The 15,270-nt window shown below is 36.1% G+C and overlaps 1 protein-coding gene across 3 annotated transcripts in view; it reads left to right on the forward strand.

Moving 5' to 3' along the window:
* LOC110109986 (protein TSS) overlaps nucleotides 1-15,270 on the forward strand; it is a 29,401-nt gene that overhangs the window by 9,437 nt on the left and 4,694 nt on the right. For all 3 annotated transcript variants that reach the window (XM_020841246.2, XM_020841247.2, XM_028701331.1), the window contains 11 exons: nucleotides 4,128-4,190; nucleotides 4,289-4,390; nucleotides 4,468-4,785; nucleotides 4,872-4,964; nucleotides 5,048-5,149; nucleotides 5,300-5,404; nucleotides 5,748-5,881; nucleotides 14,146-14,329; nucleotides 14,670-14,801; nucleotides 14,882-14,994; nucleotides 15,108-15,189. In XM_020841246.2, coding sequence (XP_020696905.1) covers nucleotides 4,128-4,190; nucleotides 4,289-4,390; nucleotides 4,468-4,785; nucleotides 4,872-4,964; nucleotides 5,048-5,149; nucleotides 5,300-5,404; nucleotides 5,748-5,881; nucleotides 14,146-14,329; nucleotides 14,670-14,801; nucleotides 14,882-14,994; nucleotides 15,108-15,189 — 1,428 coding nt within the window. The remainder of the gene's footprint in view (nucleotides 1-4,127; nucleotides 4,191-4,288; nucleotides 4,391-4,467; nucleotides 4,786-4,871; nucleotides 4,965-5,047; nucleotides 5,150-5,299; nucleotides 5,405-5,747; nucleotides 5,882-14,145; nucleotides 14,330-14,669; nucleotides 14,802-14,881; nucleotides 14,995-15,107; nucleotides 15,190-15,270) is intronic.

A 15,270-nucleotide genomic window follows, 5' to 3' on the forward strand; every position in this document is an offset into this window, starting at 1 on the left:
TTTTTCTCCTAGGAATGTGTAATATGTTGAAGTTGACCTTTTTGTCAACCATAAAACCAATATGATCTTCATCTGTGTATGCTTAAAGTGTTTAATCCTTCTTTTATTAGATTGGGCATGAATTGACACACCACATCAATAATATAGGCAAAGTTAGGTATAGCTATGATATGTAGATATTCTTTCCACCAATCTTTCAATAGGAGGCCTTTTCTACTACTCTGTCTTCTGGAGCATCTTAAAGTTTATATATAATTAAATTTATGAAGCTCTAGACATGTTTATATTCTAACTTACCCATTTTTTTTCAACATGTATATTTTTGTTGTGATAGAAGTATCTTGTTGAGAGTATGAAACTTCAATGCCAAGACAATTCTTTAATTTGCATAATTATTGACTTCAAAATTTTGGAGCAACTTTTTTTTTTGGGATTTATATAATACAATATAATTCTTATATATTTACATATCTTACACTTAAATCTTTATATTTACTCATATAATATTGAAATATAAAAAATGTATCAAAAGTATTACTACTATTAACTTATTTAAAACAAAATACACTTTTTCCTGTGTATGTTCTAATGTGATTTGGACACTAAAATGATATATAAGTAAATATAAAGATTTTTGTGTTAGATATGTAAACACATAAGAATTTTATAGTATTGAAGGTTTCCTAATTATGTTTATATTGTTTATAAATGTTTCTTAAATTATGTTTAATTTGTTTAGGAAAGTTTTCTAAATCATATTTAATTCTTTAGGAAGGTTTTCTAAATTATATTTAATTGTTTAGAAATATTGCAGAGATGAGAATGTTCAGGTAGATGAGTGGCTTTACTCTTAGAGACATGATACGAAATAAGCATATACATGAAAATGTTGGAGTAGCTCCAGTGGAAGATAAGATAGTGAGTCGCTTAGATGGTTTGGTCACATAAAATGGCAGCCTTTTAATGACCCGGTTAGGAAAGTAGATGTGTTTGATTTGACTTATGTTAAGAAGGGTAAATGTAGACCTAAAAGACTTGGTTAAAAAATATTAGAAATGACATTTTTATTAGATTTAAATGATAATTTAACTTTTAATAGGGCACAATGGAAAAAAAAAAGATTTATGTAGCTGACCCCACAGTGGGATAATGGCTTGTTGTTGTTGTTGTTTAGGAATGTTTTCTAAATTATATTTAAATTGTTTAGGAATGTTCTATTTATGTTATTGTGTTCTAGGATTATTTAAGGGATACATCACAAGCGGATGTGGGATCGATGAATGAACGTATTTCAACAATATAATGTAGGTTTGCGAATTTGGAAGATATGATGAAGAAAATGATCGAGATGCAGTCGAAATGCTCAGCATTGATTCCTAGGGCTGAACCAAAGGGAAAACAATTATAGAGGAGATGATGAGAAAACTCATGGAGATGCGATCCAAAACCCAACGACGGTTCCAATTGCTAATCCTAATCAAGATTTGATTAAGATTTCCTTGGCCGAATCTAAAGGGAAGGAGATCAGACTAGAAGAGTTTGGCAAAAAGAGATCCTTTCATCAAGGGCCACCTCCTAGGGCTCAGAGAAGGGGGGAAAATAGGGTTTTCGGATGGGGGACAGCAGGAAGGGATTTTTATTATGGAGGTGGAGTTGTCGACCACTATGGGAGGCTTTTTGGGAGAGTGGACGATCGGAGGAGATGGACAGGCTGAGCCATGGGGATTGGGTCATGTGAAGCGAATAGAAGAAAGGTGGGAGTCTCATTCTCGATATGTGGGGGAAACATGAAGGGATCACAATAACTACTACACCAGAGGAGGAAGAAGTTTTGGGACGGTGGTGATCCTAGGGTAAAAAAGTTGAAGATATGAATAATTGAGGAGAAGAAGAGTGAGTTCAATAAGTGATACACAAGCTTCTTCATAGGATACACAAATCGACAAAGAGAAATATGTGAATAAAGGGGGAAAGTAAATAAACTTGCAAAGCCAAGCTGATGATGCCGATCAGTAAATCTAATGCATTAAATTATCTAGAGAAGCAAAGAGTGGTGAAGGTGAGCCAGAAAATCAAAATTATGCAGTTGCCTTTACTAGAACAGTGGCTCTTCAGACAATTGATATGAACTAGGATAACTATTTGGAAGAAGCTTTCAAAATGAGAAATCTTTTGTAGGAATTCAATGAAGACCATGGACTGTGCCAACCAACCATTCTTGGTGTACATGGGCACATTTTTACAGGAAGTATTTTATCTTTGGAATGGTTCATGTCAAACCAATAAACAAGTTTTGTGACAATTAGACAAAGGGTTATGTCTACTCTACTGAGGGTGTGCTTCCAATAAAGGCATGCAGATGTATTTGACATAACTTTTCACATCATTAGAGGTGACATAACAAGGCTTCTTGTGGAATCAACCTAAGTGAGGATATCTTTGTAGGATTCAATTCGACATCGAGGCAAGGAAATATCACCCACCATGAGTATATTCAGGTTGGGACAGGTCGTGATGTTGGACTCAACCAAATCTCCGTGTTTGAAGCAAGGTTGCCTGTAGAAATGGAGAACAAATACTTAGTAGAGATATCTATCGCTTGGACCTTCAATTTGACTTATTCCGCATCCTTTCTTACTACTTCACGACTGTAGGGTTCTATGTCAGCTCAATGATGGTTGTTATCATAGTTTCACATTTTCATTTATGGAATGCCTTGCCTACCATTAAGTGGGCTTGAGGCTGTCATTATGAAGCAAACACTGATGAGAGGAAAAAATCCTCTGAAGGCTGCTATGGCATCTCAATCTATCGTCTAACTTGGTCTATTGATAGCCTTACCCCTGGTCATGGTGATTGGGCTGAAAAGGGGATTCAGAACTGCATTGGACGACATAATTATCATGCAACTTCAATTGTGCTTAGTGTTCTTTACATTCTTACTTGGAACAAAATCCTATTACTTTGGATAGACAATCCCACATGGTAGAGCAAAATATAGAGCTATTGGACGAGGATTCGTTGAGCTACATGTAAAGTTTTCTAAATCATGTTTAATTATTTAAGAAGATTTTCTAAATTATGTTTAATTGTTTAGGAAGGTTTTTAAAATTATATTAAATTGTTTAGAAATGTTCTATTTATGTTATTTTGTTCTAGGGCTATTTAATGGGTAGTTGTCTATGGTTTTAGGTTCATGCTATTTATAATTTTTGTTGGTGTTTGCTGTAGTTCTTTTCTTTGAGGGCTTCCTAGTGGCGTTTATGTTGATTGAGAAAGCCGATCTACCTCTGGAATTGTAGATCACCTGTATCTTGTTTTCTCTTATTAAAGTTTTAATAAGAAAATAAGCCACTGTTTTGGCTTTACTATAGTTTTTATATTATTGTTTGCTATTTTTGCTTCCACAATGTAACAGATGGCTTAAAAAATGCAAAAAATAAATACCAAACTGTTATAGAAGCTGGCCATTACTTGCCATTTATAGTGGAGGCCTACAAATCATTATGTGGAGGCCCACAAACATTATGTAGATCTACGGTCTTTTTGTGGATACCATAAATTAGACACCATAAATACCAATTTTGGGTATTTTGCGGTGGCCCGAAGTCTAGAGAAAGCACAACAATCTATATAGCAATTTAACTATATAATAAGTCTTCTAATTAACTATTAAATGATTAAAATAACTTATAAATACTTTATTTACATAATAAAAAATAATTTTATAACTATGACTAATATTTATCAAATTTTTACTTGCATGTTCATCTAAATACTTCTTTACATGATAAAAAATACTTTTTTTTCTAAGCAATCCTTCTAATTTCCCCTTCAAAAAAGAAATATCATTAACAATTTGTGGAATGCAAGCTGAAAAAGGCTCGCAGTACATTAACAAGGAAATGGAATACCATTTATACCGATTCAAACAGTCTACAATCAAGGTGTACATGAGGTGGTTTTTAAGCACAATATTATTTAACTAACTTGATGAATTGCTAATTACATCATATATTTCACTCATTGTCAATTAATTCTATGCTACTACACCTATGTATGGCGTCATTACAGTTTTCAAGCTAGTCTACTTTAGCTTATTTCTGCATGTTTGATAATTGGAACAGTCAATTAAAGAGCTCACCAAGATGGCACATAGATATTATAATGACGTTGCTCTTCCAAAGCTGGTAAGCTTTATTCATTCATGGCTTTCATTTTATTTGTCAGTTCTTCACTTTCTTCACACCCAATGTTCAATGTTAGTAAAATTTTGTAACCCTTACAGGTAGCAGATTTAGCATCACTTGAGTTATCTCCCGTTGACGGAAGAACCCTTACTGACTTCATGCATACACGTGGTCTTAAAATGTCCTCCTTGGGCCGTATTGTAAGTTCATAATAATTTCTTTTCCTGGCCTTTATCTTGTTTTTAACTTTTTTTTTTCCACCATGTAAAATATCTAGGTTGAGCTTGCAGAGAAGCTCCCACATGTACAGTCACTCTGTATTCATGAGATGGTCACTCGATCCTTCAAGCAATTAATAAGAGATGTGGTTGCTGCTGTTAAGAACTTCTCAGATATTCCTTACGCAGTTGCTACAGCACTGAATGTCTTGTTAGGATCCACCAAAGGGGATAAAGGAGACCTGGGCTTGTCTAATGATCATGGACTCAAGATGAAGTGGCTCAAAGCCTTTATCTTAAAGAAGTATTCGTGGAAGCTACGAAATGAGTTTCAGTATTTGAGAAAGTTTGTGATTCTTAGAGGGCTTTGTCAAAAGGTATGCTCGTTAAGCATAATTCAGATTAGCACACTTTTTGGAAACAATAAGTGGATAAATTCTTACCTCAGTGCATGAAAATTCAGGTGGGGCTGGAGCTGGTTGCTAGAAATTATGATTTTGATAGTCCAAATCCTTTTGAGAAATCTGATATTATCGGCATAATTCCTGTATATAAAGTATGCAGTACATCTTTGTTTCAGGTTTTTTGTATGCTACTAGTACTAAACGAAATCCACTCTGAAATTTCATATTTCTTCAGCATGTCGTGTGCTTATCCATAGATGCTAGGAACTTATTGGAGTCATCAAAGACAGCACTAGACAAGGGAAAGCTAGAGGATGCTGTTAGCTATGGCACAAAGGTGCTTCTTATTTCCTACCATGTGAATACCTCTAGCAGTATAAGAATTAGAAACAACAAATAACTCCTGCTTTTAGAATTTTCGCATGGCTTGCACGCCTGGTATCTATGGATTTTAGTGACTCGTTTTTCGCCCTTTTTGCATGTGAAGGCACTATCGAAAATGATAGCCGTGTGCGGTCCGTACCATCGAATGACTGCCAATGCTTACAGTCTTCTCGCTGTTGTCCTATACCATACTGGAGATTTCAATCAGGTAACTAAATTTGAGATTTTGTTATTCTGCGGGCTGCCATTGTCAATGTCGAACATGAGTAATTTTTTTAATGTATTTTCTATCAAGTAATTATTTTTTCTAGTTTTATCATGTATCCATCTCAACATTCTTAAATTTATCAGATAGAATTTGATCATCAACTACTTCTTAATCACCCAACACTTTAATCCATATAGCATTGTTGGTTATCTTTTTATTCTCCAGCATAGTAGTCTGGAAGTATTTCTTCATTTTGCTTAGCTTAATTTTTTCACTTACTCTTGGGACATTGCTTCCTTCTGAATTTACCTTTTTTTTTCCTCCTTTCAACGTTCTCTGCTAGGCGGCCATATATCAGCAGAAGGCGTTGGATATTAATGAACGGGAGATTGGACTTGACCATCCAGAGACCATGAAAAGTTATGGGGATCTTTCTGTGTTTTACTACCGTCTGCAGCACATTGAATTGGCTTTGAAGTAAGTTTAGGATGACAAAATATTTGTAATTCTTTTCTTTATACTATTTTATTGTTTTCTCAAAATTGTGTTCCTTCAAAATCATCTGCGTTCCTTTTTTTTTTTTGGGAGAAAATTAAATCCATTAATAAAGAAGGAAAATATAGAGAAAGGCTCTAAAAAAGATCGACAAAGGAAAAACGACAAATTACAAGCCAATTTAAAGAAGCAACACCAACAACAACAACATCAAGCCTTTATCCGTTTACGTGGGGTCGGCTACATGAATCCTTTTTCTCCATTGTGTACTATTAAAAGTCAAATTCTCGTTTAAATCTAATAAAGAAAGGTCATTCCTAATATTTTCTAACCAAGTCTTTTTAGGTCTACCCCTACCTTTCTTAACATAAGTCAAATCTAATACCTTTACTCTCCTAACCGGGTCATCGGAAGTCCGCCGTTTTATGTGACCAAACCATCTAAGGCGACTCTCTCTAATCTTATCTTCTACTGGAGCAACTCCAACCTTTTCACGTATATGCTCATTTCGTATCCTATCTCTAAGGGTAAAGCCACTCATCCACCTGAGCATCCTCATCTCTGCCACACTTAACTTAGTATTATGCTTCTCTTTTAATGGCCAGCATTCGGCACCATAAAGCATTGCAGGCCTCACTACCATCTTATATAATTTTCCCTTAAGTTTGAGGGGTATATTTCTATCACATAACAAGCCCGATGCATTCATCCACTTCAACCATCCAACTTGAATTCTGCTGATAATATCCCCATCTATTTCACCATCACTATGAACAATAGATCCAAGATATCTAAAACGTGTACTCTTATTAATGACTTGATCGCCCAAAGTCATAATCCCCTCACTAGGTCTATTACTACTAAAATTACACTCCATATATTCCGTTTTAGATCTACTCAAGCGAAAAACTTTAGACTCTAAGGTTGACCTCCATAATTCAAGTTTACCTTCAACTCCCTCTCTAGTCTTATCAACAAGAAGAATATCATTAGCAAAAAGCATACACCAAGGTACATCCTCTTGCAAATGTCTAGTGAGAACATCTATGACTAAAGCAAAAAGACATGGGCTATGGGCTTAAGGCTGATCCTTGATGTAACCCAATCGAAATAGAGAAATACTTGGTTAATCCACCTTGTGTTTGAACACAAGTAATAGCTCCTGCATACATATCTTTAATGATTTGAATATAAGTATTATTGACTCCTTTCTTTTCAAGAACTCTCCATAGCACTTCTCTTGGAACTTTATCCTATGCTTTTTTTAAATCAATAAATATCATATGTAGATCCTCATTTTTTTCTCTATATCTCTCCATCAAACCTCTTAATAAATGTATGACTTCCATAGTCGACCTACCCGGCATGAATCCAAATTGATTTTGAGAAACATTAGTATCATGCCTCAACCTATGCTCCATAACTCACTCCCATAGTTTTAAAGTAAAAGGACAAAAATAGAATTCAAAAGGCCATGAAGCCAATCAGACTCAGCATCGCCACCCAGTTTCCAGGCAAGAACCATCCATTGGCGCCATAAAAACCAGCAGTACGAAGTCCCAAACAGCACAAGAGAACGTCCACCAAGGTTGCCAAATCAAGCCCAGGCCATCCAAGGGGGCGATCAATAAAACAGCCTCATCATTGTCCGACATCCCAATCAATCGACATGAACCTGAAAAGACCAAAGACCAGTAGAAGGGCTTACTTCTACTTCTATTAGTTTTCTTTCCAAAAGGCCTCCAACCGAAAATGCCCCCAACCCTATGTTGCACCGACACAGATACGGCGACACGGATACGACACGATATAGATACGGGACATGGCAATTCTTAAAAATACATGATACGGATACGACATAGATACGAGATTATAATATATAAATCATGCATAAAAATAACAAATTAATCAAAACAAAATATTTGAAATGACAAAAAAATGAAAGTAACATCATTTGTAGTATTGTATCTTATAATATCAAAATAAAAGTAAGCATTAAATATTTAAATGTCTAGTAAAAAAAAAACAAAAACATAAAGTATCCAACATATGAAGTTTCAACTATTCAATAGAAGGAATGATAGGATTAGCTTCTTCAGTGGTTTGTCTTTGAATTTCTATGTCATCTTCAATGAATATCATAGCTTCTAATTCAGGCTCATCAAGTGAAAGATTAGCAATTTCTAATATTCTCGTATCCTTAAGAGATTCAAATCCATCTCCAGCAACATCCCACATCATGTTGTCTCTTTCCATATAAGTTGAAGTTTTCTTTAAGAGAAGCCGAATGTTTGTATGCATATAAACTAAATCTTCAGCCCGTTGTGGAGTAATTTTATTTCTCTTCATTGATTGGATGTATCGAGAGATACCGAGCAATATTGAGCGATACAGAGTACTGAGCGGTACCGAGTACTGAGCGGTACCGAGTACTGAGCAGTACCGAGTTCTAGTACCGAGCCTACGATTAAGAAAACGAAGAACGAAGAAAACGAACCTTCAATGCTCATGTCGCCTTCACTGTTTGTGTTGCCGAGCCGCTCCGTCAAAGAAGGATTCTATCCGCTTTAATGCTCGAGCCGTCGAGCCTCTTTGTCGACGAAGGATGATCTTGTCCGCTTCCATGCTCGCGTCGTCGAGCCGCTCCTTCGACTATAACGAAGAAGACAAACACCTGAGCGAAAACGAAAAACCTAGCTCACTGAAATGTTTAAGCCGCATAAATGAATAGGGATATCGAGCGGATAGCTGAAATGAATAGGGAAAATTGCAGCTCATTTTTTTAATAGGACACGCGTATCCGATACACATGTCCGATCAAATTTAAATAATATTTTAATAGGACACGACAAAGTCGTATCCGACATGTATCCGTGTCGTATCGGAGGTGTATCCGTATTCGACACGTGTCCGATACAACATGCCTCATAAATAGGCGTATTCGTGCAACATAGCCCCAACCAGAACCACCCAACAAATAGGCATCGAAATGCACATATAACCCACAACCAAAAACATGGAACTAACCAAGAAAAAAGGTTCAACAACAATAGAGAAGAACCAAATAATCACCTTACTTCCTTTTATGTTTTCTCTTACGACATTTGCCACCCCCAATGGAAAAGGCTTTTGAAACTATCCGATCTACATTTAAATTAAACATCTCATTGAAATCTGAAATTTATTTTAGAATTTTCTAAGAGAGGAAAGGGTGATTTAAACTCTCAAACTATTCCCAAAATAGTTCGGGGGGGGGGGGGGGGGCTGCTATTTAGGAGGGTTTAGGGAGCATTTAATTTGAATTAGGGAGTTGATTGGGGAGGGAAAAAGGAAGGTAAGGGGGGACCGGCCATGTGGAGAGGGAAATAGATGTCTAGGTTCAATGAATGTGGGCCCAAAGGAATTAATTATAGATTGAAATCAAATATGAATTTTAATTTCAGATTTGATTTAATTAGGGAAGCTTCCTAATTGGATTTTAACAATAGGGAAGTATTTAGAATTCACATATTTAATTGAATTCAATTAAGGATACTTTCCTAAATAGCAACGAGTTATTTTAGGAAGGTAATCAAAGTAATTTGGATTTTGAAATTCAAATTTTGTGGCTAGGTAGGCCGGTTGCTATGAGAGAACTAGGGAGGGGAACCGGAGGTTGGAGGGTGGAGGCCTGCGGCTGGACCGGTGGGGTGGGATGTCCGGCGGCTTGGGGTGGAGGGGGTCGGTTAAGGGAAGAACGGAGGGGACGGTGGGGGATAATAGGCCGGCGGTGGGGAAGGGGATAGCCGGCGGCTTGGCACTAAGGGGAGGGGATGTTCGGCTACAACTCACTAAACTCCCTCATAAGGGTACAAAGGTCAACTAAAATAAATAATAATAATACAATAACATAAAATAACTCATAAATAGATGCTCCTGATCATGAACGTCGATCTGCGATGTCTCCTGTGATATACACGGTGGAATCTTCTACTGATGTCCTCATCAAAAAGGGTAGAAACAACCGCACTATCCATGATTTAGCATACATTATGGATGGGTTTGAAGTGCCCCTCCCCTAAATCTCTCCCCACAATTGTCTTTGTGTTGGTCATCTTTGTCCTTTTGTGACCCTAAGAAAGATGGAAAGGTGACGACATAGCTTCCTCGTCCACGAGTTGAAGATTATCAAAAGGAGTTTGGCATGTTCCTCTAATGTGGTGGATTTTATTATCTCATAAGGAATCTGTGGCTAATCCACTGAATAGGTTTGGTCCAATTCAACCGTAAATTAATGGATGTTATTTATTGTATAAAATAATACTTAATTATAATTTAATCTTAATTTTCATGCTCCAACACTACAGTTATTGTTTTGTCTCTTTTTTTTAATCATATACTATCCTGGTGGTTGAAGAGAAAATATTAGAAAATGGCGATGATATCACATGTGCTATATAGAATTGAGTCATTGGCAGTAGACAATAACAACAACAATAACATCAAGCCTTTATCTCACTACGTGTGGTCGGCTACATGAATTCTTTTTCTTCACTGTGTGCTATTAAGAGTCCAATTCTCATTTGAATATAAGAAAAAAGTCATTTCTAATATTTCTAAACAAGTCATTTCTAATATTTCTAAGCCAAATCTAATACATCTACTCTCCCAGCCAGGTCATTAGAAGGCCAACATTTTATGCCACCAAATCATCTAAGACGACTCTCTCTAATCTTATCTGCAATTGGAGCTACTCCAACTTTTTCAAGTATGTACTTGTTTCACATTCTGTCTCTAAGATTGAAGCCACTCATTCACCTGAGCATCCTCATCTCTAAAACACTTAACTTAATTTTATGTTTCTATTTTAATGGCCAACATTCTACGCCATAGAGCATTGCAGGTCTCACCACCATCTTATAAAATTTTTCCTTAAGTTTGAGGGGAAATTTTCTGTCACACAAGAGGCCTGATGCATTCTTTCACTTCAACCATCCAACTTGAATTATACTAATAATATCCCCATCTATTTCACTATCACTTTGAACACTAGACCCAAAATATCTAAAATGTGTAATCTAATTCTTATTAATAACTTGATTGCCCAAAGTCAAATCCCTCCACTAGATCTATTATTACTAAAATTACGCTCTATGTATTCAGTTTTAGATCTACTCAAATGAAAATCTTTAGACTCTAAGGTTGACCTCTTTAATTCAATTTTTCCTTTAACTCCCTCTATAGTCTTTTCAACAAAAAAAAAATATCATCAACAAAAAGCATACACCAGAGTACCTCTTCTGCAAATGTCAAATAAGAACACCCATGACTAAAATAAAAAGATACGGGCTTAAAGTTGATCCTTGATGTAATCCAACTGAAATAGAAAAATATTTGGTTAAATCACCTTGTGCCTGAACACAATTAAAAACCTCGGTTACATATTCTTAATAACTTGAATATAAGTATTATTAGCTCCTTTCTTTTTTAGAACTCTCTAGATCGAGCACTTCCCTAGGAATTTTATTATATGCTTTCTCTCAATCAATAAATATCATATGTGGATCCTCTTTATTCTCTCTGTACTTCTCAATGAAGAGTCTTTGGCAGTAGAAGAGGCACAAAAAGATGGTAAGTTTTGTAGAAGAATATTAAGATGGGTGTGGTGAAACAAAGAGGAATGGATTGAGAATTTTACTACATTAGATAGAGATTGTAGGGAATGTATCAAGGATTAAGGTATAAAAGATTAACATGGTTTTGGCATCTATTGTGGAGAGAAGAGGAAACATCAAGGTAGCAAAAGCTATAATGCTAGGATCTATGATCATGTTATATTACGGGGATAAGAAAATGGCAATATTCTTGAAGATGCTAAAATAGATTTACCTAAAATGGAGTTTACATAAAATTTAACTCTATATATGCAAGAATGAGGTAGAGGAATTAGGAAAGCCTACCTCAAATAATTTGTGGAAGGCTGCTAGCGGTGATCTCCATGTGATGGATACGCATTGTAGCTGAAATAATTCATTTCTTACCTGGTTCTTGACTTCCCTTTTATGGTTATGACTTATGAACACTAAATACAATCAAATGCAAAGCTGAATGTGTCAAATTGCAATGGGAACTAAATTTCATACATTTGAGTGATACTCCAACTGTATTATTATGAACTCTCAAGTCAATTATATGATTAAATATTGCGGTATAGCCTTGTGTCTTTTAGAAATTTTGATAAGCTTAAAACTACTATAACTGATGAGGACATCGGAGATCGACGGCTACGATCTTGAGTTATTTACTTATATGTTTCTGTACTAGTTTATTTTATATTGTTGTTTTTCCCTTTATACCCTTACGGGTGGTCATGTAGTGTTGTAGCCCGAATGGCATTTTAGTCTTTTATTTCTTTTCTCTTCTTGAGCCTATTTATAGGCTAGTTGTTTTGTATTATGGGATGATGAATATTTAAATGAATTTTTTTTTTTATTGATCTCTAAGTGAGTTCATGGGAGGAGAGACCCAAGGGGTGGGCAATCGCAATACCCGTCAACCTTTGGAAGAGTCCAAGGTTCGCGGTTTTACGATCTCTTTGTGAGTTCGTTAGTTTACTTTTATCTTATTTTTATTTTCTTTCATCTCCTTTCTCCAAGTCAATCGCCGGTCACTTCCAACCTCCCCACCACCAGTGTTTCAACCTCCCCCACCCAATTCATCTTCTAGCTCCACCACCTAAATCCCACCCACCAACCTAGCCACAACCCGCCACCTAGCCGCCCCCTTCCCCCTTTGCCGCCAGCCACCTCATAATTTCCCCCTCATTATGATAATTTCAATTACCATAATGACTTTCTAATTTAGTTCAAGCATGAGAGGGAAAATTTGAATTCATTTGAAATTCAAATTCGAATTTCAAATTCTTTCTATATAGGGAATTCCAAATTAGGAAAGTATCAATCATGAATTCAATTTCAAAATAAATCAAATTGGAATTATTATTCCCTTTCCTAATCTTCACCGCCTATTTGGAAACTCCCATATTTCCCTCCCCAATCCCCTCCACTCCTCATGATGCCGCCAGCCCCATGATGGGCTCCCCCCATTAAATGCTCATTTAATCCCTCAACCTTATTTGAAATTTGAATTTAATTTCAAAACATTTTCCCTCCAAATCCACTTAAGCTGAAATTAATTTCAGTTTTCCAATTCCCATCCTCTCTCCCCAATCTAATTTTCTCCATTTAATTCTCCAACATAATGTCACTAATCTCACCACAATTTCAGCCGCCACATTCCCCTATCCCTAGCCGAATTAATCATCCCTTCAAACAGAACCTGGCCATCAGGAACCTAATCCAATATGCTGTCCAGCCATTCTGACCCAGGAAATACTTTCCAAAAAACTTCCAACCAGCAATTTTGCCACCACGTCACTCCCGTATACTAACTAGCAACCCTCCAAGAGCAGCCTAGGATTTCCTAGGCACTACAGTTTGTCGTTCAGGCTACCCCAAGCATCAAGATTGTTGGCCAAGACTTGCATGTCCAAATCAGATTTCTGCATCTAGAGAGGACTCCACCTGCTGTCCTGAAGTCCAGAAACAGGAAATTGCTGTCTTGTATTCCCGGAATCCTCGTTTTGCTGTTTTGGAGGCCTCCAATCCCATTCCAGCCAATCCAGCCGAAGGTTTTCTCTGCTCAGGAGTCCTAACCGCAGCCACATATCTTCTCTCTTTGGGTAAAGCTCTTTCTCCGACTCTTTTATCTTCGTAGTTACTCCTCAATTGTGGTCTTAGTAGAGTCATAAAGATAGTGTTGACACTCATCTGCTAAAACCTTAGTGATCTAGTGAGTAGAGTGAGGGGTCCTTGCATAGCAACTATTCTCATTGTTAATTTAGGGATTTATTGTTGAAACCATTCATGTATACAACGTTAGATTGACTTGATTGTTTTATGATCTTAACTCTTACGCGTGTGATTCAGCCTAAGCTTATTTTACCGCTCTTAGTGTTTTATTTTGTCGTTAGAAAATTAATTGTGAGATATGATTATTGTGGCTTCTAACACTTAAGCGTGCAAACTCTTCAAGTAATTCAACTTCGCATGTACGTTTTACATCAGTAACGGTACTTAAAAAGATTAGTTAATAATGGTCCATTTCTCATTTTCATTATTTTTGAAATGTAGTTCATATAAACTTTATTTTTAAGTTGGTTTTTCGATGAATAATCTTGCTTTTTTTGAACAATAAATTCATCTCAGGTATGCTAACCGTGCGCTCTATCTTCTTCACTTTTCCTGTGGATTGTCACACCCAAATTCTGCCGCAACCTATATTAATGTTGCAATGATGGAGGAGGGAAGAGGGAATGCTAATGTTGCTTTAAGATACCTGCATGAAGCCCTCAAGTGCAATCAACGATTATTGGGGGCCGATCACATTCAAGTCTTTCCTTCTCTCTTTTGGAACTATTTTTATTTTATCTTTGACTAATAAATCATCATAATTCATTTTATCCCAACTATTTATAGTCAGCTAGCATAACTAGTACATTCTATGTCAAAAAATACTCATAAACATTGTAATACAAAATTTATAGTGGATTTAACATTTAACTACAATATATTTACCAACTTAACTAAACGAGTAAGGAAGACATTTGAAGTCAAAATCAAATTATATGATAAGTTAACTTGACGTGCATTTAAAAAAAGCAGATGTCATTTGCTTGGACAGCTGAGATTGTTTTTATTGACTAATGATGTTAATAATTTGATTTTTACAGACAGCTGCAAGCTATCATGCGATTGCCATAGCCCTTTCAATGATGGAAGCATATTCCCTCAGTGTGCAACATGAACAAACTACTTTGCAGATACTGCAAGCTAAACTAGGATCTGAAGATCTGCGCACTCAGGTTGCTTTCCAATTATTAATGTCATAAAATCTAGAACTTAAATCTGCGAAGTGAAACCTGATTATTAAAATTTTGTGCAGGATTCGTCTGCTTGGCTTGAATACTTTGAATCTAAAGCTTTGGAACAGCAAGAGGCTGCACGTAAGGGCATGCCCAAGCCTGATGCATCAATTGCCTGCAAAGGTCACCTCAGGTAACCATTATCTACTATTCATTGTACATGATATTTCTTATAATTGTGACCGAGATATATTTCATTGAAATATGACCAAGACATCTTGTAACTGAAGCCTTTTACCAAATCAGTGTATCAGATCTCCTTGATTACATAAATCCGGACCCGGATATGAAGGAAAAGGACATACAGAGAAAACAGAGGCATACCAAGGTAACTCTTTTTCACTTTATTTTTTGCTTTATTACAAATTTGTTCATTTCAATCACATTCAGTCTTGTTTTTTTTTTATAT

Source organism: Dendrobium catenatum, unplaced genomic scaffold (genome assembly GCF_001605985.2).
Source record: "Dendrobium catenatum unplaced genomic scaffold, ASM160598v2 fragScaff_scaffold_1676, whole genome shotgun sequence".
Lineage (NCBI taxonomy): Eukaryota > Viridiplantae > Streptophyta > Magnoliopsida > Asparagales > Orchidaceae > Dendrobium > Dendrobium catenatum.